Genomic DNA, 26,761 nt, shown 5'->3' with positions numbered 1-26,761 from the left:
GAATTCATTCATTAAAAATGAATAAAATTCTGATAAATGCTACAACATGGATAAACCTTAAAAATATTATGCTAAGTGAAATAAGCCAGATACAAAAGGACAAATATTGTGTGATCTGCTTATATAAGATACCTAGATAGAAAGTAGAATAGAAGTTATTGGGAACTGGTGGGAGGCATAATAGGGATTTAACTGTTTTAATTGTTTGGGATGATGAAAAAATTGTAGAAATTAATAGTAATAATGGCTGTACAACATTGTGAATGTACTTAATGCCACTGAAATGTATACTTAAAATAGTTAACATAGATAATTGTATGTTATGTATATTTTACCACAATGACAACTTCCCAGAAAAAAAATGTATGTGTTAAGAGACACTATCCAAAATGTGTGATCTGAGTAATAAAAGCAAACAAAAAATACATTTTTGTCCCTAGAAGTAAATATAAACCATACAAATGAGAAGTAAAGATCTACCTATAGCTATAATTTAAAATGTTTAAGCCTTTGGGATGGAAGTTAAAAATATATGAAATGGCTGGAAATGTGAAATATCACATGAAAAAACACATTTACAAGGTGAGGAATTCATTCTCCTTTTCAAATGGTGTATTACCTCCTGTTGATGTTCAAAGTCCTGGGATGTCAGTCTCTCCAATCCTTGACCATCTGTCTCTGCTGTCTTTGAGTAATTTTCTCCTTCACTGAGTTCAAAGGCTCCACTTTCTTCATTGGTTCCACTGACTCCCTTACCTCCATTTACCTTGACTCTTCTTCCATTGCCTATATTGGCTCCATGTTCTTCATGGTCTCCAATGGCCGCACTGCCCCCACTGGCTACACTTCCTCCATGGCTTCTACTGACTCTCTGACTTCCATAGCTGTTGCATGTCCCTTCTCCACCATCATTTCCATCTCTACCATCTTGCTTGTAGCTTCCATCGCCATAGCTTGGTCTGATAACAAGATCCAATTAATGATAGCCACCGAACACAAACACATTTGAAAGTCAGCAAATAAAACAGAATTCAGATGTGTCTGATACATATGTACCACCTCTAGGAACATTTTTGTTCTATGTGAACACTACCGGTATGATATGGACAAGAAAAATATCCCTATATCCTGTCAATTTTAAATACTGAATTAACACCATAACCTCCACCAATTCCTCAATTGCATGTGGATGGCAGATGGAAGAGAACTTGCATCCTTTATTAGGAACATGTGTTAGGTTAGCGGCATGAATATGTTTTTTTTTTTTTTTGCTTAAATAATAGACTACATGCATTAGCAACTTCACAACCACATAAATGATCAAACCCATATTTTTGGCACAACCACAACATTGAATAATTCTTCTTGCAATATATTTAATTTCTGTTGATTTTAATATATGCCTCAATTTTCTAACATGTGTATTGACTACTTTGCTACAGAATCCCATTGATTTTTTCTATTACCACCACCAGGAAATAAGTAATATAGATTTCATTAAGCTGAGAGAGTCATTTAATTAGTTGCCAAGAACACCAAGCTTAATAAAATGTCTCAATGATTTTTTTTGTTTAAGACACAACATAAACATATACCTATGATAATTCTGAAAGCAAATTTATTTTTTTAATGTTTATCTTTTAGAGAGAGAGGCAGAGTGTGAGTGGGAGAAGGGGCAGAGAGAGAGGGAGACACAGAATCTGAAGCAGGTTCCAGGCTCTGAGCTCTCAGCACAGAGCTCAATGCTAGGCTTGAACTTACGAACCGTGAGATCATGACCTGAGCCGAAGTCAGCACTTAACCGACTGAGCCACCTAGGCACCCCCAAAAGCAAATTTATTTGAGAATGGAATTCCTGGTAGATTTTTTAGTTGGCAAAAAAGAAAAAAAACTATTGAATGATCTGTGGTCTGTTCTGCCATGTATATCCACCAATAACATTTGAAAATTAACCCAACAATATATGAATTTCAATATTATAAAGCAAACAATTCTCCCACTGATAATTTTTCTAAAAATGTAAACATTTACTATATTAAGTAATCTTCTTCGAGAGCAGTTCAAACACAAACCATGAGCATATGTAAATAAGAACACACTGGCCTGTTTTGAGCAGGAGAAAGGAACTATATATATAGCAAACAACTGGTGGCATGCCAAAAACATCACTTCACTAAATATTACCACTTTTGGCAGCTGCTCTATAAGAAGATAAAATTGAATGAGTACTGAATTTAGTTACAGCAGTTTGCAGAATTCCAAGAATAATGCCATGTTAGTAAGTTTCAGCCTAAAATTATCAGGTGAAAGTCAAGTTTGCAATTCATTGTTCTCAGCAAATTTGGAGATTTTGTTTGCAATATCAGGGCTTCATCACACAGTTATTACGTAGCACACTATTTGTTACCCCATTTCATATACTCACTGGTTTTACAGCATAAGATGACTCAGTAGCACTAATTTTAACAGAAACATTAACAATTCCAGTTATAAGGAACATAATACTTGAATACTAATAAAATATACCATATAAAAATGCAAAATGAAGTGTTTTGCATCAAAATAATTTAAATATATTATTGAAAAATGAACCATTTACTAATATACAAGTGCAATTCATTCACCCTTTTGGTAATAAAATTTGAAAGTAAAACAAACATGCAAATAATTGAAACATTCTAAAATATTGGTAGTACAAGTAATCCAGAAAAACCAACCTTGGCCAACACGGAGCATCATCATGATTATTGTCTTTGTCATCAATAGCTTCATCATTGTCATTATCATCATGGTCTTCACCAATATCATTAACCTGACCAACCTGGTTATCCAAGCCATCATTGCCATTGTCATGGTCATAGGTATCTTCATAAGCATCATTAGAATCATCATCATCACCATAAGTATCAGCACCAGTATCATAGAGTTCAACATAATCACCATCCTCTTCAGGTGGCTGAATGACAGGTGCAGGAGTTAACCAATCATTCCGGAAGATTTCAGAGAGTGCATTAGAGCCTACCCATTCATTTGTCAAGTAAACAGGGGGTGATATTTTTCCTACTTTAAATCCATCTGGAACCTGTGTGCACAAGAAAGGTTAATGAAATCTCTAGTAGACTTTTATTTTCTTCTAGATTGGAAAGTTTCCAAGCTGGCAATATTTTAAAATATATTTTCAATTGAAATGAAGATATGTATTTACAAGATAAAGCCAGCATTTTTTTAAGGTTGAATGCCAAAACCAAAACTTCAGGCTATGATCATTAATGGCCTTTCTGGATCACAAAGAGAAAAATTTATTCACTTTGTTTTTTATTGCCCCTACTTTTCTGCTGAGGAATAGACATTTGGTTTTGGTGATAGAAAGTAAAACAGATTATTTGATGCTCTATAGAGGGTATACTCATTTTCTCCCTTTCATTTTATCCTCTGATATTAGGATTAAAACATAGCTCTTAAAATTGATGCTTAATTTCCTAGCTTTAGTTTTATACATAGGTTGTCTTAAAGTAAACTCAAACACTTCTAAGAACCAAATTAATATAAATGCACCTTTACTTTAAGTGTGGTGTCATATAAGCAATCTTTAGGCAATCTGAAAGAGATGTGTATGTGGAGGGTAGGGATAATTACAAAAGTAAAATGGAGTGACCTGAAAGCACACTGTGGAAACAACTGGCAGACTATTGCTTACGCTGTCAGAGGGCATTTTATTTTTCTCCAAATGTGTTATTTTTATGTATTACCTCATAATCCAAGAAATTATATTAGCTAAAAGTGAACATCTAGCTTTTACTCCTTGATTTGAGATTAGCTTCTACAAAGACCTTTCTATCCCTCCTATCTGAACATGTTCTGACAAAAGCATGTGAATATAAAATATTTTATGATCAGTTTAAAGTTTCTCCATATCAAGCTTAATTTCTAGATTTCATATTCTGCATACTCACATAGCAATGGAAATCTATCTTTGAAATACTAATTAAAAAAACACTTTGGCCTTTCCCTCAAGTGAAGATGAAAATATGCAGGTCTAAAGAAGTTTTTTAAGAAACAGATAAATGTGTTAAGAGTTAAGATGGCAACCTACATGAACATCAACCAGCAACTTCTGATCAATAGTAGAATAAGGTGGTGATGACTTGGACCTCCTCCAGGTTACAGGACTCTCTTCCTCAGAAGAAGATTCTGTAGAATGCCAAAAAGACATTAGTAAGTGATGACCACAACCATTGCGTTCATTTTTATAGTGTACCATTTCAATACCTTGGTATGTTTCTTGTAGCTTCTTTCCATTCAAGAAATACCACCTAATAAATTATCATGGGGCCAAGATCCTAGATTTCTGTTTTCAGGAGTAATGGCAGGCTCAAGGTTTGTTCTGTCGTAGATCTATATGGCTTTTCTGTTTTCAATATTAAGTGTACACTTGCTAAATATTTCTGTGTGAGAAGGTATCCAGTAAGACTGGTAGACAAATAGTTTCATTTAAAAAATAATATGTATCTAGGATAGGAAGAGCTAGGTGGTATCACTGGCCTCCCATACTAACTAGTAGAAAAAGAGCTCAACAGTGCATTAGAAGATGACAGATTAGACAACATTTTCAAGAGGAGAGTTGACCCTGCAATCTTAATCCCCCAATTTCCACTCAGTGATATATCTTGAAGTATTTCAATACAGTTGAAAAGTGAACAACTGAAAAGAGACAAAACCTAATGCTTTTTATAAAGCTGGGAATCTTTCTATAGCGATGTTGTGCACTAGAATTTTCTGCAGTGATAGAAATGTTCTGTATCTGCATTGTCTAATACAGTACTAGTAGCTGCACATGGCTATTGAGCATTTGCAATATTGCCAGTGTGCCTGAGGGGTTGGCATTTTAATTTTAGTTTTAATTTTAAAAGCCATATGTGGCTCTTGCTATCACAATGCACAGCTGAATTCTATAGTGTAAATATTGCCATTTAAAATGCAAATTTAGGGGTGCCTGGCTGGCTCAGTCCATAGAGTTTGCAACTCCTGGTCTCCGAGGTGGAAGTTCAAGCCCCTTGTTGGGTGTAGAGCTTACTTAAAAATACAAAAAAAAAAATCTTTAAAAATGCAAATTTACCTGGATTCGAAGTCTGGAGTTTTGACATTAAGATTTATGGTATAGTAAATAGCACCTGTGGTTAAAATCCAGTGAGAATATTTAGGCTCAAAAATCAGTAGATCTGGCTGAGTATCCCCAGAAAAAGTTTCACTAAGGGGGCACTTATGTCCCTGCTTATTGTTTTAGTGTGCTTGGACATTGAAGATAAACAGTACTATCCCTTTTTTTATTTGCAATATTGCTATTTATAGCTATGGTATAGACACCACAACTCCAAAAATCATGTATTTTCAAACACTTCTATGTTTTGAATATATTATCCAGAATGCACTCTACAATTTACGTCTGTATCTTGTGGCATAGTACTTTTGCAATTTATTATCTTTCTTCAGGAAACTTTTTTTTTCTCAAGTCTCTGGGTATGTTGTTAGGCTAAATAAGAAATTTGGGTGAGTGTTTGAGATTTTGAGGCAAATTTGTGGTAAGCTGCTCTGATTTCCTGCATAGTAAAGTATGTAATCTAGGTCTAAGTAGCACACACAATAAAATAATAGAATTTTAGAGTTGAAAAGAACTTCAGTTATTACCTACACAGATGCTATCCACTTCTCCCCCTTACCAATGTTCATATAATTTCTTTATTTAAGAAAAGGCAATATAAATAAACCTTAAAATTTTAGGTGTTTTCCCAGTATTAGCAAAATTAGTCCTAGTCAAACCAGAAAGATTCTGAGAACAATATTCTTAAAGTTACTTTTCATGCAAGCTTATTTTCTCACAAGATAATATTTCTATTTAAAGAATTCTACCATTATCTGAGTCTCCTAAGAAGAATGGGGTTTTTAAGTTCAGGACTTCAAAATATTTGATTTTTATACAGTACACTTATATGCCTTTTTTTGTTATTAACATTTTAATAAAATCTGTGTTCTACGTTTTTAAAGATGACTTGAGGACTCGGTCAGGCATCTTGCCCTTGCTAAATTTACTTAGGTTGGTTAAAAGTACATAGTGCCAGATTTTATAATCTAAGACATAAGGTTTAGCTTTATCTCAATATTTCACAAATCTATAATTCATTTAAACTCTCAAAAGCATATCATAAGATAAAATACTTGTTTGAAATTATTATCACAAATTGTGAAGTGATTTTGTATGATTTTATTAAGTTTTCATGTGTTTTGAGTAAAAACATCAATTTGTAAGAGTTAGGGATGTTTATGAGATACTATATATATTTTACTTTGGGGTGTTGAAATAACAAATTGATAAATAAAACACATGCCTAAAACTACTCCACTTAATATTTCAATATTTTAAAGATTGCTTATACATTTTAGCCTGTTAAAACGGTCTCTCCCAAGTTCCTTTCCCATATTTTTCACACATGGTACAGAAACTAAAATTGACATCTCCCACCTCCCCAGACACATTCCTAACTACTACCCAACTTAAAGAGAAAAATAAACTTCAGAAAAACTACTTTCCATTTCTCAAAGGTCACCCATGACCACCCAATTGCCAAATCCAATGGTCTTCTGGTCTTAATTCTACTTGGCTTCCTTAACACTTTTGATTCATTTCTTCTTGAAATTCTTTCTTAACTTCTGCAATACAGACTGTTAAATATTAGGTCCGTGTTTTGACTGTTCAAACTTTGTGCTTTGAATCACCTGATACTGCTGGGCAATTTTGAGGATTTTGTGAACTCCTTTGTCTGATGTCAATGGGCTTCTGAGCTTGTTCCAAAACAGACCGCTGAGGAACACTAAATGAAAAGACAGAAAAGCATGTGCCATGTCCTAATATTCATAAAGGGAATATATAGCTCAACATCAATACCAACAAAAAATTTTAACTATATGAGTATATATCAAACTAAAATAAGTAGAGCTGAAGTAAAATTTTCAAATTTCCATTTTCTCCCAAATGTGCTATTTTATCTAGAACAGAGAAACAATTTCCAAAATACAAATAAAATGTTTCCATATAGTATATGTTTCCTTTACATATCATATTTAATTTCAAAAAATTCAATAAAATTTCTTTAAGGTAATATTCAGATATTATTATATACCTAGTAACACAGTGATAAACATAACTTAATATGTATGCGTTGATTTTAACAAGATAAAAACTTATTGTCATGTCAAATATTCCACTGTGATCATCCTGATTTTAAAAGCTTGATGTTTGCGTTTTTTAATGTCCTGGTTTAGATTTAATGTTCCTGATTTAGCTAAATGAATGGACATACAAATAGGACACTAGTTTTTAACATTCAAATTCAGGGAATATTCAGAAAGCTTTTTCGGACTGGTGCTGCTAAATTTTATAGTTGCTTTGGAATTTCCATATAAGAAGGACTTTGGTTATTGATCTAGGCCTAGAACATACTAGAGTCTTTTCTATGACCCCAAATTTCAGGAAAGACTCAAGTTTTATTTAAATTAAGTTTATAAATTTAAGATAAACCCGGGTGTCTCAGTGGGTTGAGCATCTGACTCTTGGTTTCGGCTCAGGTCATGATCTCACCTTTTGTGGGTTCGAGCCCCACCTCAGGCTCTTTGCTGACAGTGCAGAGCCTGCTTGGGCTCCTCTCTCTCTCTCTCTCTCTCTCTTCCCCTCCCACGCTCGTGCTCTATCTTTCTCTCAAAAAATAAATAAACTTAAAAATTAATTAATTACTTTTAGAAATTTAATCATATTTGAAGTTAATATATTTGCTATTCATAAATTCAACAATCCCTTTAAAATGTGAACAGCCAATTGTAGTTTAACAGAAATATTACTTTTTATATGCTGGATTTTATTAAAGATATATCCCATGATACCAAAAAAAGATACATAAAATTAAACAGGTTTCTCCCTTTGCGGTCAGAAGGACCATGACAACTCATTTACTGAATGTAGAGAAAGCAAAAATTCCTAATCTTGCTTTCCAATTTTCCAAGATTTCTGCATATAAGTTAAATCTAAGTACCTAAATCTTCATATAAGTTAAATCTAAGTACAGAAATATATGGGGTTTTAAGTAATAATGAAGTAGGAATATACATACTAGGTAACATCAACACTATGCAATCTGTCCATACTGTCCAGTGTCTTGAATATAGTAGGTGCTCAATAAATATTTAGTGAAAGACTGAGTGAATGAATATAGGCTAAGATCTCTCCATCATAATCTGGAGTTGAAGGGGGTATAATTTTTAAGGAAAATCTACCTTAAAATTTAGTTTTTAGATATAACACAAAGCACAAACATCTAAAATATGAAACACGATCTTTGAAAATCACTGAAGATCACCAATATTACAGAGATAAAAGGTACAATGACTGTTATAAAATATCATTGATATAATATTGAGATTTAGATTTGATTTTTCCCTTAGGTCATTTCAGGCTTGTCCATTCCATGGCATTAGCTTCTGAGGTTAGGAATTCTGTGAGTGTTTTAATGTGTAGTATATGTACATGAGATTCATGATGTATTACATGATAAAATGTATAATCAAAGTACATGATACACGTGAAACTTCACATCTTTTTATTATAAAATACTAATTGAAAGCTGTCCAAGAATTCATTGATTTTTTAAATTAAATTGTGGATTTTATCAGCAAATTATAAAACTAAATGACACAGAGACTGCAGTATATCCAAATGTAAAAGATCTAGTTAATGGATTGCTGCAGTTAAGGTTTTAAATGTAGGCCAACAATATCATTTATGATGATGCTGTCATTAATATTTTAGTTTTGACTTTACACAAAACTTAGTGTCAAATAAATAAATACCTTTTAATTTTCCATGTAGTAGTAAGTTATGAGCAATTTGAATATAGAAATTAGAGACACATACCTTGAAGAGAACTTGACATAGTGTGCACAATCTTGATTGTAAGGCACTGAAGTAGATCTCTCTTGGACCTTAAAGACACAGGGAAATACTTTGGTAAAAATTTTTATCATAAATTCTTTTGAGTTATTAATCTATGGATGAAGATTCTTTTCTTCATATAGAGATATTTTCCTAAAAATACAACATATAAAATCTGATTTTCATAAATAGGTTGTATTTTCCTAATTTTAGTATAACTTTATAGCTGCTTAACCATAATTTCTGATGGTATCCTTGAATTTTAGTATAATAACAGATTCTGGACATTATATAATCAAATACTTTAATTTTTGTATTGAATAATCTGTGCCCCAGAGAGGAAAATAACTTTTCTAAGAATTTACATCAAGTTAAAGGATATCTATAATCAGAATACAGGTCTCACAACTGCTAATTTAATGTTCTATATTTTCATATTACTTTTTATATCAAGTCCAAATTTCTCACTCAGAATTTAAGTTCAAACTTCTCACCCACTGACCCTTTTAAACTAACCCTAGATTTTCAAAAGCTGTAACACACACACACTACATCATTAAAATCTCTTGAGTCAAAACTGTCCCACCTTTAAGAAAGTATGTTTTTTTTTCACTTTACAATTTGACTATATTACGACAATCAGTTTTCCAAATACTTTTTCAATTCTAAATGAATTAGTTTGGTTTCTATTAATTATTCCTTCATCTAATGCAGCAAAAAGAGCACATATATCAGCATCCATCAGTGGGGCACATTATTTTCTGCTAACATTAGTAGATAGGACCATGTAGTGTTGCCTTACCTCATTTAGTTTTATATCATTAGGTTTCTACTTAAAATACTTTTTAACTAACCAAAACAAATAGGTTATTCTGGCATTCAACAAGGTAGTCACACTAGATTATTTAGAAAGAAAAATTAAACATGTTACATTTTTTAAAAACTCTAGCATTTTCATGCTCATAAAGTCATTCTATAGGTTCTAGAAACGTGACTTATCAAGGTTGTGATCGATAAGAAATGAAAAATGTTGTTAATTGTTCACCTGTTTGGTAATGTGTATTTCCAAATGTAACCACATGTTTAGTAGTATGGATAATAAGCATCTTTTTCCATATTTGATTCACATGCCCTGGCATTATATTGACCCAGACTAGGTCTCCCTGGTTCATTAAACTGATCTCAGAAAGTTTATTGACACTAGTAAACCAGAGGCCAGGATTCCTCAGAAAAGATAAAGGCCAAAAATAAGAAAAACTAATGCCTAATAAGAATTGGCTTGTTGAATTTTGAGGAATTTGGTCCCAAAAAGGAGAAGATGATTATTAAGAATAGTTATGTATGAGACAAATGATGTATTCCAAACCAGTCAGGTATAACTCATTATATTTCCTGTTTAAAGAGGCATGCTTAAGGTAATAATTATCTGAGAGTAGGAGTAAAGTCATAATTTCATAAGGCAGAGAGGGAGACATAAGGCCAGTTTATGTTCCTTCTGCCAGTGGTTAGTATTTATAAAGTAATATTCTGTTATTCACTCCAGAGGACTGTTAGTATCAGAAGTAACATATTTAAAAAGAATAATTGTCCATGAAAGATATCACTGTGAAGCATCTAGAAGGAAGAAATATAGTGATCTGGGACCCTTGTGCTGATTAAGAACAATGAGACTTCTGACTCACTATTAATAAGGCAAGAATTTGAGTTCTTTACTCAGCCACCTGATTCATCCGTAGTGATCAAGAAATTTTTAACATTTTTTTTCAACGTTTATTTATTTTTTGGGACAGAGAGAGACAGAGCATGAACGGGGGAGGGGCAGAGAGAGAGGGAGACACAGAATCGGAAACAGGCTCCAGGCTCTGAGCCATCAGCCCAGAGCCCGACGGGGCTCGAACTCACGGACCGCGAGATCGTGACCTGGCTGAAGTCGGACGCTTAACCGACTGCGCCACCCAGGCGCCCCGATCAAGAAATTTTTAGATGACTAGCTGTTATGAATGCTAGCTATGATGATAATATCTTGTCCTTATGGGAACTGAAACTGCAACTTGGGCTTCACCAATACCCTATGCTAAATGCTGTTAATACAGTCGTGAAAACAGAATCATCCTGGCTATGAGGACTGACTTGATTATTCCTATAAGTGTAAGAAAATAAACCACAGATTAAATGATCCAGATGCTGTCATAAACAGAACAGAGACAATGAACGGAAAAGGTATGTGTGATTGTGTTATAAGCTTAACTACCCAAGTTTTTTATGAGCAATGTTTTTACTTAAAAGAATGACAAGACAACTATGATTATTCAACTTGGGCATTTGGCAGGCATTTTATGTAAAATCAGTGAAGTTAGCCAGTCAATTCAAGGAAAAAACAACTGATGTTATTTGTTAGTAGTGATAAAATTGAGCTTTGAAGTAAAAATTTAAATTTTAAATTTATTATCTGTCACCATGCACTTGGCAGCTTATCAATAATCATTTTTCTGATGAAATTGGTGATATTAATAGATGCTGTTTATTGATGTTGTATAATGAAATGTGTCAATATTTGGAAAGATCTACATACACATTGAAATAATATTTTCCAACTGACCAATGTATTAAGATAAAAAATTGTGCATGAGTAAAACATCTATTCATAGCAAATAATAGAACAATAGATTTTAATATTTATCAATATGCAAAATTTCACTGATAGGGTTTTAAGTTCCAGTTCCCTAGCTTTAGTGTATTATCAAAGAATATCCACAATTATCTGAAAAAGCTATGAAGATTCTCTCTTCCCAATTCCTTATATGTGAGAAGCCAGCTTTTACTCATATAATTCATTTAGCATATACTAAATATATGGTAACAAATGGGATGCAGAGCACATATGAGAATCCAGTTGTTTTCCATTAAGCAAAATGGAAAATAGTTATTGTTTATTAAAAATTATTTCTTATGTTGACATATAATACTTTTAAATGAATTAGTAAATATTTTATTTTTTGTTTTAATTTCTAATACATTAAATATTGGATGACACAATCCACATAAACAAAAGTTTTTGGGGGGTCTTCAATGTTTAAGAGTATAAAGCATCCTTGAGACCAAAAAGTTTAAGAACCACTGTTTTAGGCACTTAATGTCACGGCAACTCATACTGAGAAACTTACTTCATTTCCTTTAGGATTTGGAACATATGGCTGCAATGGTTCTATTTGGACTTCAGCCTGAATTGAATGAAATACTTCATCATTGTCTGATGATTCATCTTCTTTGTCCTTTGAAACAAAAAGGAAAATAAATATTTTAATTGTTGTTAAAATACAAATAATATGAGTAATTCTATCATCCCAATGTATAATTTAAAAGAATAATTTTCAAATATTAAAATTGATTTAAACCAGAAGATTCTAATAGTTTGTGGTTCTGGATTCCCTTTAGAATCTGAGGAGATTCTAGGGTTGCCTGGGTGGCTCAGTCGGTTGACTTTCCAACTTCGGCTCTCATGGCTGTGCTCATGAGTTCAAGCCCTGCATCGGGCTCTGTGCTGACAGCTCAGAATGTGTAATCTGCTTCGGATTCTGTGTCTCCCTCTCTCTCTCTGCCACTCTCCCACTTGGACTCTGTCTCTGTCTCTCTGTCTCTCTCTCAAAAAAATTTTTTAAAAATTAAAAAAAAAGAATCTGAGGAGATTCTAATTGCATATGGACACAGATATCTGCATATATTTTCAGGGGGATCATTGACCACCTGCAGCTAATCTGTTAGACCCAGGTTAAGAATCTCCGGTCTAAAGCTTACCTCAAAATCTCAAACTGTCACTTTTAGTAAGCAGTTATAATTACAAAGTTTGGTCCTCCTGTGCAATGGAAGATCTGAAATATAGCAGTGCAAATATTTCTCACTAATTGAGCTCTAGGAGTTTAGGAAAGTTTCTGTTTTCACACTTAAGCCAATCAATATTATTTCTTCAACTCAGAGTAATGAAAATTAGTTTTCTTTCCTTTGGCTAAAGAACTCACATACGTCTCTAAATGCTAACAAATTTTTAGGTAATTCAAAAGATCTATGACTTTGATTTAATATTAATTCTTTTCTTTTATATTTTTGTTAAGATGGGGCGCCTGGGTGGCGCAGTCGGTTAAGCGTCCGACTTCAGCCAGGTCACGATCTCGCGGTCCGTGAGTTCGAGCCCCGCGTCAGGCTCTGGGCTGATGGCTCGGAGCCTGGAGCCTGTTTCCGATTCTGTGTCTCCCTCTCTCTCTGCCCCTCCCCCGTTCATGCTCTGTCTCTCTCTGTCCCAAAAATAAAATAAACTTTAAAAAAAAAAAAAAAAAAAAAAAAAAAAAGAATCACACATAAAGATATGAATGCCTGTACAAGATCCTAGGGTCATGGGATTGGTAACTATTATTTATTGACCTTTTCTTCCATGTTAGAATGGCTTCTCACATATATACTTAAAACACTGAATGACAATAAGTATGTGTCATGCTACCAATGCCATGGATCTTGCATGAATGTATACAACTCTTTTTTATAAATGCAAAACCCGTTAATTCAGTTGTTACTAGCGCTCATTGATATTAGTCAATTAGGTCCTTTCTTTGCTTGTTGCTTCTACCTTTTCTCAAGTTAAACATGTTAGGGAAATAATATGTGTTTAATTGGCTCAATGAACATAAACCAAAAGACTCACTTATCCAGACATTCAGGCAAGATACATTTGTAATTACTACATTAATTATTATCAGGTAAATGGATTTTTACACCAGGGTTTAATTTAGGATTCCTTTATGTAAATGGTTGTTGTGAAGTATTAGAAAACAACTGCTCTCCTAATCCTGCTGACCTCATTAATTTGCTTATAAAGACCACAAAATCCTTCACTGTCAGATTAGATCTGCCAAATTGAATTCAGCAACTCCAGCCAAATTATTTTAGAGGATTTGAAAGAATGAAGTTTTGACTATTCCAAAATAAGCTAAAGATAGTAGCATACTGCATTTCAAAAGAGTGCAGAGATGAATTTGTAACTTATGTCATGTTCAATGCAGACACTTCATTAATTATGTAAAATAGTGGAACATTAGTGAGACAAGTCATATATATGGTAACTATATACAAAATATTTTGGAAACTGCTTTACCGTTTCATTTTAACCTTGATTTAAACATGCAAAATAAAAAAAATAGTATACTTAACTTAAATAGCAGAGTTCAGCATTCTATGGGGAAAAAGGCAAATTAACTTAGAGGTTAGAGGAGTAAAACCAAAGTTGTTCTTTTGTCTTTAATTTTAATGAGTTATATTTGAAATTTTGAGCTATGGCAATAATTTTTAAATATCCAAAATAGTAGTTTTAAAGGTCTATACAGTGTTCCTTTATTGGTTAAGGGAATAATAGGTAGAAAACTAATAATTAAAGCTATATCTCTACAAAGATATTAAACAATTACCTGGATTATTCAAGCAACTTTTTTCTTTCTCAAATTTAGTCATAATTACCTGGAAATTTTAGGATAATTTATTTGAAGCACAAATTATTAAGTTAATTTTCTTTGGGACACAAGGAATATTTAACTCATTTGGTTTTACAGAGGAAAAACATGAGCATGGACTAGTATGTTTCTCTGCATATTTGATTCAGTAAAAATATCAGAAAGTCTTACATTTGCAACTTGTCTCAATTCTTCCTCGTGCTGATTAAAGATATCTTCCCATCTGCGCTGGCACCTTCTCCTGCAGGCTTCTAAATCTGAGATCTCAAACTCTTCAGGTCTCTCTGATAGCTTTGCCCGGAACTTCTTTGGTGATAGTCTTTTTGCCAATGCCTGCCTTAGACTAGAAACTTTTGATTTTTTCTTCCCTGCCTGTTCTGGTTGAGAGTAAAACATGTTTGAAGACAGACTTTCCATCAAGGTTTGCAGTGGACCAAGTGGCTTTGAGTTATGTGAGTTTGGTGCTCGAAGTAAGTCTCTTGATAGTCCCTCTATCAGTTCTTGAACTGAGCCAACTGCCTGTGGGGGCTCTAGTGCCCAGATGTGTGCCTGAGGTGACCCTTCAATTTGCCCCTCTACTGGAATGAGCACTTGAGTATCCAAATGTAGTGGCAACAGCACATGGTGGTTCTGTGACAGTAGGGGCAGGAATACCTGGGCATGTACTCGTAATGACTCAGGTTCCTCTGCCTCAGTCTCTGCCTGTGTAGGCTCAACAGCCTGTTCCTGTACCTCTGGCTGTTCAGGTACCTGGTTCTGCTCCAGCTGTTGTTCAGGTAACTGGTTCTGCCCCTGGTGTTGTTCAGGGGCCTGACCCTGCCTTTGTTGTTGTTCTGGTACTTGACCTTGACCCTGAAATTCCTCTGGTACCTGGTCCAGATCCTGTGGCTCTTCTGATGCCTGGGGCTGGGCCTGAGCCTGCTGTTCTTTTGGTACCTGGGCTTGTAGCTGTAGAGGCCTAGGTGTCTTAACCTGAGCCTGTAGTGGCATGAGCATCCAGGCTGCCCTCCGTAGTCTTGGAGGTGCCTTAACCTGCATCTGTAGGGGCCTAGATGCCTTCGCCTTAACCTGAGCCTGTAGTGGCTTAAACACACGAGCTGCCCCTTGTAGTCGCTGAGGTGCCTGGGCTTGCCCCTGTAGAAGCCTAGGTGCATTGTTCTGAGCTCGTAGTGGCATGAACACCCTGGCTGCTCCCTGTAGATGCTGAAGTGCCTGGACCTGTGGCTCTTCTCGATCAGGCAACCACCTTGGCTGAGAGGGTTCTCCATGCAGAACTCTAAGTGGTCTGCATCTACTGCTAGTTGGCAGTCTCAGAAGCTCATGAGTACAAGAAGGTCCTCTAGAAGGAAACACACAAATGATTGCTATATAGTAAGAACTGCCAGCGGAGTGAAGCCACTCAGGCTTCACTTTTTTTTTTTATTTTTAAAAATGGACATTTTCTGCAATAAAGGTATTTTCAGTAAATCTTTCTTGAATCATTCCTATAATGTCTGAAGTATTCTTTGTATTACTAATATACTCAATATTAATTATCTCATAAACTACTTTATCATTCTACTACCAGAAATGAAAGAATCTTTGAATAGTAATAAAAATTTTTCCTCAACATTTCCATTCAAATATGTTTTGAAAAAAAAAGATCTGTTATTTGTTGTATCAGAAAGGATTACTCTTCTGAGTCAAATGCAACAGTACAGGATCAACTGTCTTACATAAATTGCTAACAACAAATTATATGCAATTTATAAACACACCTGAATCTTCTCATGGTGTACTGCTCCTTAATAGCTTCTTCTCTTTCAAATATCAGAGGTATTCCTTTGTATAAAAAAATTATACATAAAAATCAGCAGAGATTAATGCAATTTACCCTAGTGAATTTTCACCATTTAATGCTCAGGATGTCAAGTAAATTTACAAGGACAAGAAAGTAACCCTTCAAATCACACCTGGTTGGTAATGTAGACAATATCCTAGTTCTTAGAACCACTTTTGCAGCACAGTGAAGCTATTCCATACAGATTAATTTCTCTGGGCACAGGAAAGGGAATTTAAAAATTTGGTTGCTGTAATTCTAAAGAGAAATAATTCAGAAAGGCAAAGGGAGAAAGGGACAAGAGGAACTCTAGATGGTTTCTGAGCATGGCCTACATGTGTGTGATGTAGATGCAAGAACTTTATGTCTTGGGCCCACATCTATCTTTGGTCCTTTCGATGAGGATCTTTGAAAATGAGGATCAGGATCTTTGGTCTGTTCAATGAGAAGGTGAAAATCTCAATTCTGGGTTTTACACTTACATTCAACATGTTCAGCTTCTTTCATTTCAGCTGTGCTGTACCGAAATAGAGAAGCTTACAAACAAGAGATTTCTTTTGAATTTCCTATATAAAAGTGTTTAGGGTAACTATATTTATATCTAAGCAATTCCCACATAAATGTGGCTTTTTCTGCAGGTAACATTCTGGAAATCTTGCAGGTCTGGAAATTAGCAAATTCTCAAGTAGAAATGGGGTCTTCCTGCACCAAATTCAGACTGGGTGGCTTTTGTAATGCTGGTCCAGTGAATTTTCCACATGGTTAAATAAAATAATTTCTGCTGTTTCTCACTCCAAAATAGGATACATATAATTATGCAGGAGGAATAAACTCTATTGCAATAAATTCTGTAGCTATTCTAAGAATGCCTGCTATGTTTCAGGTTTCTCCTTTTCCACTACATCACCACTCACAACACTGCCTATGGTGCCCCAAATTAAACGTGGAATATACCATACAACCCATAAAGTTAGAACTTCCTAAGTAGTTTACTCTGGATTTGATGAAAATCCATCCTGCCATTTTTGGCATTAATATACAGAAACTAACTTTTATTTGTATAAATTAGTTCTTTTAATTACATCTTATAGTTGGAGATTAGTGTATAAAACAAACTTTATATAGTACACAGAAATTACTTCAGAATTAACAGTCAATAAATGAGTAATTATAAATCCATTTATCTCAATGGAGTTAATTAAAAACACATAAAAAAGCAGTAAGATATAGATTTCGTTATATTTTTATTTCTTTTTTTCTTTACTTAAGAGTTTTCTTAAAATAAATTTGGCACATCACAAAATTATTCTGGATGCATTCAGGGTTTTTGTAAATATAAACATTTGCCAGTTCTAATCAGTATCAGTTTAATCCTATATATATATATATATATATATATACAGATGACCAGGTGAGAGGTAATTAATTGCACATGGAATATTAGTGGAAAAACTAAATATCAAAGGCCTCATAATTTTTACTTTCAATGTAATTCTTAAGAAAATATTATTTTTTCCTGAAAAAAATGAATAAAGTTTGCTTGCATCTAAATATCCATTCCAGTAAAATGAAAGTTCACATATTCTAACCTTTTTTCTGTCTCTTTTTAATGATTCCAGTAAGATGCTTCTTTAATGACTCAACAACATGTCCTTCATTTTTTATATTCTGAACAAAAGGGTGATGAAGCATGTTTGCAGAAGTAGGACGAAATAGGAAATTTTTTATCATGCACTTTTCCATGAAATTGTGGAACTTACGAGACCTAAAAGAAATGAGTCAGAGATAAAAGAGTATCCTCAGGACTACTATATTTTCTCCCACCCTCACACACATGCCACTCTGCAGATCATATTTTTGGAGAGAGTTGCCTCTAGTTATAATTGTCTTTTCAATTGCCATATATCCTGCAGCTTGACAATATACATTATACTACAGATAAGCCAGAGTCAATGGCATTTAAATAGTAGTAGAAACTTCAAGGAGTACAGAAATATGTACATGGTAAAAAGTCAAGTGATGGTATGGCAATGAAGTGGTTAATGCAATATATGCAGGTCATGAGACTAGACTGGTCAGCCAACAGGAGTCATACTTTGAAGCCTGAATGTTTCACTTGACTATATGTATTTTGAGCTATGGAGGTGTAGGTATGATGATCCAAAAAAGGATGTTAATAGCAACAGGACTAACTAATCTTATAAAATGGCCCATGAAAACAGATGTGGCCAGAAAGCCTGAATCTGTGGTAAGGGTTAAATTGAATCACAAGGAAAAATGTCAGCAATCAAATCACAGTCACCACTTTCACCAGGGCAAGCAATAAATACTAAGAATAAGCAAGAGCTTCAGACATTCAATCAAAATGCTTCAGTGTAAAGGGTTCCCAAGTTTAGTTGGCTGGTAGCACTCTGGAAGAACAAATTCTCTCCTTTAGATCTGTGGATGTTTTTCAATGGGCCGAACAACTGAGTTATATATCACAATCACTGACAGCCTATCTAGGCACAGTAAGAAACATCAAAAACAAATGATTTCTATTGGTCCATGCCATCAATGAAGAAACAACTAAACATGCCATTAATTCCAGGGCAGTGACATCATCATAATATATATGGAAGGTATTACTTATTTCTAGTTGACTAGCTAGTTTTTAATGAAAACTAATCATTAAGATATTAGTTTTTAGGAAATACTGTCCAACAAAGATGTTGAAACAGGATTATAAAATTAATTAAAACTCATGTGCTACATAAAAAAATGTCAAGTTAATGTGTTTAGAAGATTAAGTCATTTATCTTTACCATCCACTGGATTTGACTTTGGGGGCAGATTCCCGCAAAATAACAAAGAGGGCTTCCAGGGGCTGAAGGTTACACAGGGCTGCAAAGGAAAATAGGTATGTTTAGAATGAATGAGAAGGGTAACAACAGAGCACATTCCTCATTCCAGAGGGGATTCTCAGTGTTCTTTCACATTTCATATTAAGGAGACACTGAGGAATAAGTAGATACATATTAATGTAGTCAGAGGAAAAGCTCATTTTAATGCAAACGGTACATTATATTATTTTAATTTTTTAATGTTTATTTATTATTGAGAGACAGAGAGAGACAGAGCATGAGCAGGGGAGGGGCAGAGACAGAGGGACACACAGAATCTGAAGCAGGTTCCAGGCTCTGAGCTGTCAGCACGGAGCCCAATGCGGGGCTCAAAGTCACAAACCTCAAGATCATGACCTGAGCTGAAGTTGGACACTTAACCGACCGAGCAACCCAGGCGCCCCCAAACAGTCCATTTTATAAAATCCTCAAGCATCGCCATCGTCAGGTGTGGCAAATTAATAATAAATTACACTGGATACAAATTTCAAAATGTGTGATGGATGATTTCTATCTAGAGATGTAAACCCAAAATGAAGACAAATACTCTTCTGTATTTTGTGTTGTAGGTATCTGTAGTTATACAATTGTAATTATAGGCCGAAAAAATCAACAAAACAAGTAGCTAAGCACAATAATATATAAATAATGATTTAGTGGTCTAAAAAGATGAGAATAATCTGTTTTGGAAGCTGACAGTCCTAGGAAAAGAGGTAGATATAGTGTAACAAATTGTTAAATATAGTGTAGTATATTTATTTAAATTAAATTAAATTAATTGTTAAATATAGTGTAGTATAAATAGTAGATACAGTATAACAAATTGTTACCCTCTAGAGTAAGATCACTTGGGTTCAAATCCTAGTTCTGCCTTTGTGACCTCAAACAAATTACTTAACCTATCTGTGCCTAAGTTTCTTTATCTGGAAAAAAAAATCAAGAATTCCTTCAAAGAGATGTCGTGAGCATTAACCTACACATAAAAGTGTCTGGCACAGAGTAGGCACTTAGTAAATATTAGCTATTGGTATTATAATAAAGATTTTAACTATCTGACACTTCAGGTCTGTGCCAAATTACAGGACTTTCATTCTCTTTTTGAAACACACATCTATATATATTAAAAAAAAAAAGCCTATTCCAATATGTGCTATATTGGAAAATATCCCCAAAGGAGAGCCATAGTATAAATTTATTTTTTCTTAACATATTTTTTTTATTTTATCAAGTTTTTAATTTTAATCACAGTATAGTTAACATACAGTATTATACTAGTTTCAGGTACATAATTTAATGACTCACAATTCTATACATTACTCATTGCTCATCATGATGTGTACTCTTTAATCCCCATTACCTATTTCACCCATCCCCCTAACCCACCTCCCCTCTGGAAACCACCAGTCTGTTCTCTATAGTTAAGAGCCTGTTTCTTGGTTTCTCTCTCTCTTTTATTTCCTCTGCTCATTTTTTTTTTTTGTTTTTAAATTCCACATATAAGTGAAATCATATGGTATTTGTCTTTCTCTGATGGACTTATTTCACTGAGCATAATAGTCTCTAGTTCTATCCATGTTGTTGTAAATGGCAAGATTTTATTCTTTTTTGGCTGAGTAATATTCCCTGTATATAGATAGATAAATGATAGATAGATAGATGATAGATAGATAGATAGATAGATGATAGATAGATAGATGATAGATATATGTGTGTATGCCACATCTTTATCCACTCATGTATGATGGACACTTCCATAATTTGGCTATTGTAATAATGCTGCAATTACAATTGGGGTGCATATGTCCTCTCAAATTAGTGTTTTTGTATTTTGGGGGTATATACCCAGTAGTGTGATTACTGGATCATAAGGTGGTTCTATTTTTAACTTTTTGTGGAACCTCCATACTCTTTTCCACAGTGAGTGCAAAAGTTTGCATTCCATCAACAGCGCAAGAGGATTCCTTTTTCTCCACACCCTCACCAATAAATTTCATCTAATATTACAGGTGTGTCATTCATGTGAGGACAATTTGATATCAGTGACTCTTTAGAGTCATCATTTCTCTCCCAAAATACATCTCCAGAAAAACTATAATGCCAAACTAGCTTCTTATGATAGTAGGAAAAAACTCCCCAGAGTGTTTCATTAGAGTGATATAAAGGCACTTGCTCAAAGGTCAAGTTTTTGGTTCAATTACATAGGTAAAGATTAACAGAGGTACAGTTTTATACTTGATGGCAGAATTATCCCCAAGCTCAAAAGATCAGGATCACATTTTGTTCTTTTCATTCCCCTAAACTAACCATCCAGTCACCAGATTCTGCCCTTTAAACATATTTTAAGTGAGTTTGTACAATACTAAACAGTTGTAATTTATTAACATTTGAGCATCATTTAGTCAACTAACAACACCCCCAGGGGTCAAGAGCTAGAGCATAGACTAAGGAAGTTTTCTTTTTTTTTTTCTTTTATGAAATTTATTGACAAATCGGTTTCCATACAACACACAGTGCTCATCCCAAAAGGTGCCCTCCTCAATACCCATCACCCACCCTCTCCTCCCTCCCACCCCCCATCAACCCTCAGTTTGTTCTCAGTTTTTAACAGTCTCTTATGCTTTGGCTCTCTCCCATTCTGACTTCTTTTTTTTTTTTCCTTCCCCTCCCCCATGGGTTCCTGTTCAGTTTCTCAGGATCCACATAAGAGTGAAACCATATGGTATCTGTCTTTCTCTGTATGGCTTATTTCACTTAGCATCACACTCTCCAGTTCCATCCACGTTGCTACAAAAGGCCATATTTCCTTTTTTCTCATTGCCACGTATATTCCATTGTGTATATAAACCACAATTTCTTTATCCATTCATCAGTTGATGGACATTTAGGCTCTTTCCATAATTTGGCTATTGTTGAGAGTGCTGCTATGAACATTGGGGTACAAGTGCCCCTATGCATCAGTACTCCTGTATCCCTTGGATAAATTCCTAGCAGTGCTATTGCTGGGTCATAGGGTAGGTCTATTTTTAATTTTCTGAGGAACCTCCACACTGCTTTCCAGAGTGGCTGCACCAATTTGCATTCCCACCAACAGTGCAAGAGGGTTCCCATTTCTCCACATCCTCTCCAGCATCTATAGTCTCCTGATTTGTTCATTTTGGCCACTCTGACTGGCGTGAGGTGATACCTGAGTGTGGTTTTGATTTGTATTTCCCTGATTAGGAGCGACGCTGAACATCTTTTCATGTGCCTGTTGGCCATCCGGTTGTCTTCTTTAGAGAAGTGTCTATTCATGTTTTCTGCCCATTTCTTCACTGGGTTATTTGTTTTTCGGGTGTGGAGTTTGGTGAGCTCTTTATAGATTTTGGATACTAGCCCTTTGTCCGATAGGTCATTTGCAAATATCTTTTCCCATTCCGTTGGTTGCCTTTTAGTTTTGTTGGTTGTTTCCTTTACTGTGCAGAAGGTTTTTATCTTCATAAGGTCCCAGTAATTCACTTTTGCTTTTAATTCCCTTGCCTTTGGGGATGTGTCGAGGAAGAGATTGCTACGGCTGAGGTCAGAGAGGTCTTTTCCTGCTTTCTCCTCTAAGGTTTTGATGGTTTCCTGTCTCACATTTAGGTCCTTTATCCATTTTGAGTTTATTTTTGTGAATGGTGTGAGAAAGTGGTCTAGTTTCAACCTTCTACATGTTGCTGTCCAGTTCTCCCAGCACCATTTGTAAAAGAGGCTGTCTTTTTTCCATTGGATGTTCTTTCCTGCTTTGTCAAAGATGAGTTGGCCATACGTATGTGGGTCTAGTTCTGGGGTTTCTATTCTATTCCATTGGTCTGTGTGTCTGTTTTTGTGCCAATACCATGCTGACTTGATGATTACGGCTTTGTAGTAGAGGCTAAAGTCTGGGATTGTGATGCCTCCTGCTTTGGTCTTCTTCTTCAAAATTCCTTTGGCTATTCGGGGCCTTTTGTGGTTCCATATGAATTTTAGGATTGCTTGTTCTCGTTTCGAGAAGAATGCTGGTGCAATTTTGATTGGGATTGCATTGAATGTGTAGATAGCTTTGGGTAGTATAGACATTTTGACAATATTTATTTTTCCAATCCATGAGCAGGGAATGTCTTTCCATTTCTTTAAATCTTCTTCAATTTCCTTCATAAGCTTTCTATAGTTTTCAGCATACAGATCCTTTACATCTTTGGTTAGATTTATTCCTAGGTATTTTATGCTTCTTGGTGCAATTGTGAATGGGATCAGTTTCTTTATTTGTCTTTCTGTTGCTTCATTGTTAGTGTATAAGAATGCAACTGATTTCTGTACATTGATTTTGTATCCTGCAACTTTGCTGAATCATGTATCAGTTCTAGCAGACTTTTGGTGGAGTCTATCGGATTTTCCATGTATAATATCATGTCATCTGCAAAAAGCAAAAGCTTGACTTCATCTTTGCCAATTTTGATGCCTTTGATTTCCTTTTGTTGTCTGATGGCTGATGCTAGAACTTCCAGCACTATGTTAGAAAACAGCGGTGAGAGTGGGCATCCTTGTCGTGTTCCTGATCTCAGGGAAAAAGCTCTCAGTTTTTCCCCGTTGAGGATGATGTTAGCTGTGGGCTTTTCATAAATGGCTCTTATGATCTTTAAGTATGTTCCTTCTATCCCGACTTTCTCAAGGGTTTTTATTAAGAAAGGGTGCTGGATTTTGTCAAAGGCCTTTTCTGCATCGATTGACAGGATCATATGGTTCTTTTTTGTTGTTAATGTGATGTATCACGTTGATTGATTTGCGAATGTTGAACCAGCCCTGCATCCCAGGAATGAATCCCACTTGATCATGGTGAATAATTCTTTTTATATGCCGTTGAATTCGATTTGCTAGTATCTTATTGAGAATTTTTGCATCCATATTCATCAGGGATATTGGCCTGTAGTTCTCTTTTTTTACTGGGTCTCTGTCTGATTTAGGAATCAAAGTAATGCTGGCTTCATAGAATGAGTCTGGAAGTTTTCCTTCCCTTTCTATTTCTTGGAATAGCTTGAGAAGGATAGGTATTATCTCTGCTTTAAACGTGGTAGAACTCTCCTGGGAAGCCATCTGGTCCTGGACTCTTATTTGTTGGGAGATTTTTGATAACCGATTCAATTTCTTCGCTGGTTATGGGTCTGTTCAAGCTCTCTATTTCCTCCTGACTGAGTTTTGGAAGAGTGTGGGTGTTCAGGAATTTGTCCATTTCTTCCATGTTGTCCAGTTTGTTGGCATATAATTTTTCATAGTATTCCCTGATAATTGTTTGTATCTCTGAGGGATTGGTTGTAATAATTCCATTTTCATTCATGATTTTATCTATTTGGGTCATTTCCCTTTTCTTTTTGAGAAGCCTGGCTAGAGGTTTGTCAATTTTGTTAGTTTTTTCAAAAAACCAACTCTTGGTTTCGATGATCTGCTCTACAGTTTTTTTAGATTCTATATTGTTTATTTCTGCTCTGATCTTTATTATTTCTCTTCTGCTGGGTTTAGGCTGCCTTTGCTGTTCTGCTTCTAGTTCCTTTAGGTGTGCTGCTAGATTTTGTATTTGGGATTTTTCTTGTTTCTTGAGATAGGCCTCGATTGCAATGTATTTTCCTCTCAGGACTGCCTTCGCTGCGTCCCAAAGCGTTTGGATTGTTGTATTTTCATTTTCGTTTGTTTCCACATATTTTTTAATTTCTTCTCTAATTGCCTGGTTGACCCACTCATTCGTTAGTAGGGTGTTCTTTACCCTCCATGCTTTTGGAGGTTTTCCAGACTTTTTTCTGTGGTTGATTTCAAGCTTCATAGCATTGTGGTCTGAAAGTATGCATGGTATAATTTCAATTCTGGTAAACTTAAGAAGGGCTGTTTTGTGACCCAGTATATGATCTATCTTGGAGAATGTTCCATGTGCACTCGAGAAGAAAGTATATTCTGTTGCTTTGGGATGCAGAGTTCTAAATATATCTGTCAAGTCCATCTGATCCAATGTCTCATTCAGGGCCCTTGTTTCTTTATTGACCGTGTGTCTAGATGATCTATCCATTTCTGTAAGTGGGGTGTTAAAGTCCCCTGCAATTACCACATTCTTATCAATAAGGTTGCTTATGTTTATGAGTAATTGTTTTATATATTTGGGGGCTCCGGTATTCGGCGCATAGACATTTATAATTGTTAGCTCTTCCTGATGGATAGACCCTGTAACTATTATATAATGTCCTTCTTCATCTCTTGTTACAGCCTTTAATTTAAAGTCTAGTTTGTCTGATATAAGTATGGCTACTCCAGCTTTCTTTTGGCTTCCAGTCGCATGATAAATAGTTCTCCATCCCCTCACTCTCAATCTAAAGGTGTCCTCAGGTCTAAAATGAGTCTCTTGTAGACAGCAAATAGATGGGTCTTGTTTTTTTTATCCATTCTGATACCCTATGTCTTTTGGTTGGCGCATTTAATCCATTTACATTCAGTGTTATTATAGAAAGATACGGGTTTAGAGTCATTGTGATCTGTATGTTTTATGCTTGTAGTGATGTCTCTGGTACTTTGTCTCACAGGGTCCCCCTTAGGATCTCTTGTAGGGCTGGTTTAGTGGTGACAAATTCCTTCAGTTTTTGTTTGTTTGGGAAGACCTTTATCTCTCTTTCTATTCTAAATGACAGACTTGCTGGATAAATGATTCTCGGCTGCATATTTTTTCTGTCTAGCACCCTGAAAATCTCGTGCCAATTCTTTCTGGCCTGCCAAGTTTCAAAAGAGAGATCAGTCACGAGTCTTATAGGTCTCCCTTTATATGTGAGGGCACGTTTACCCCTTGCTGCTTTCAGAATTTTCTCTTTATCCTTGTATTTTGCCAGTTTCACTATGATATGTCGTGCAGAAGATCGATTCAAGTTACGTCTGAAGGGAGTTCTCTGTGCCTCTTGGATTTCAATGCCTTTTTCCTTCCCCAGTTCAGGGAAGTTCTCAGCTATTATTTCTTCAAGTACCCCTTCAGCACCTTTCCCTCTCTCTTCCTCCTCTGGGATACCAATTATGCGTATATTATTTCTTTTTAGTGTATCACTTAGTTCTCTAATTTTCCCCTCATACTCCTGGATTTTTTTATCTCTCTTTTTCTCAGCTTCCTCTTTTTCCATAACTTTATCTTCTAGTTCACCTATTCTCTCCTCTGCCTCTTCAAGCCGAGCTGTGGTGGTTTCCATTTTGTTATGCATTTCGTTTAAAGCGTTTTTCAGCTCCTCGTGACTGTTCCTTAGTCCCTTGATCTCTGTAGCAAGAGATTCTCTGCTGTCCTGTATACTGTTTTCAAGCCCAGCAATTAATTTTATGACTATTATTCTAAATTCACTTTCTGTTATATTATTTAAATCTTTTTTGATCAGCTCATTAGCTCTTGTTATTTCCTGGAGACTCTTCTGAGTGGAATTCTTCCGCTTGGTCATTTTGGATAGTCCCTCGCGTGGTGAGGACCTGCAGGGCACTTTCCCTGTGCTGTGGTGTATAACTGTAGTTGGTGGGCAGGGCCGCAGTCAGACCTGATGTCTGCCCCCAACCCACCGCTGGGGCCACAGTCAGACTGGTGTGT

The 26,761-nt window shown here is 35.2% G+C and overlaps 1 protein-coding gene across 1 annotated transcript in view; it reads right to left on the bottom strand.

The window, feature by feature from the left end:
- Positions 1 to 26,761, bottom strand: part of NRK (Nik related kinase) — a 158,945-nt gene that overhangs the window by 26,881 nt on the left and 105,303 nt on the right. The window contains exons 10-19 of the mRNA XM_047843920.1: positions 19,096 to 19,174; positions 17,881 to 18,056; positions 16,230 to 16,293; positions 14,644 to 15,811; positions 12,142 to 12,249; positions 8,960 to 9,027; positions 6,772 to 6,866; positions 4,094 to 4,191; positions 2,718 to 3,082; positions 620 to 959 (exon numbers count right to left, since the gene is read on the bottom strand). Coding sequence (XP_047699876.1) covers positions 620 to 959; positions 2,718 to 3,082; positions 4,094 to 4,191; positions 6,772 to 6,866; positions 8,960 to 9,027; positions 12,142 to 12,249; positions 14,644 to 15,811; positions 16,230 to 16,293; positions 17,881 to 18,056; positions 19,096 to 19,174 — 2,561 coding nt within the window. The remainder of the gene's footprint in view (positions 1 to 619; positions 960 to 2,717; positions 3,083 to 4,093; positions 4,192 to 6,771; positions 6,867 to 8,959; positions 9,028 to 12,141; positions 12,250 to 14,643; positions 15,812 to 16,229; positions 16,294 to 17,880; positions 18,057 to 19,095; positions 19,175 to 26,761) is intronic.

This window comes from Prionailurus viverrinus, chromosome X (genome assembly GCF_022837055.1).
Source record: "Prionailurus viverrinus isolate Anna chromosome X, UM_Priviv_1.0, whole genome shotgun sequence".
Taxonomy (NCBI): domain Eukaryota; kingdom Metazoa; phylum Chordata; class Mammalia; order Carnivora; family Felidae; genus Prionailurus; species Prionailurus viverrinus.
The sequence above is the reverse complement of the archived record's forward strand: the minus strand, read 5'-3'. Positions and strand labels throughout refer to the sequence as shown.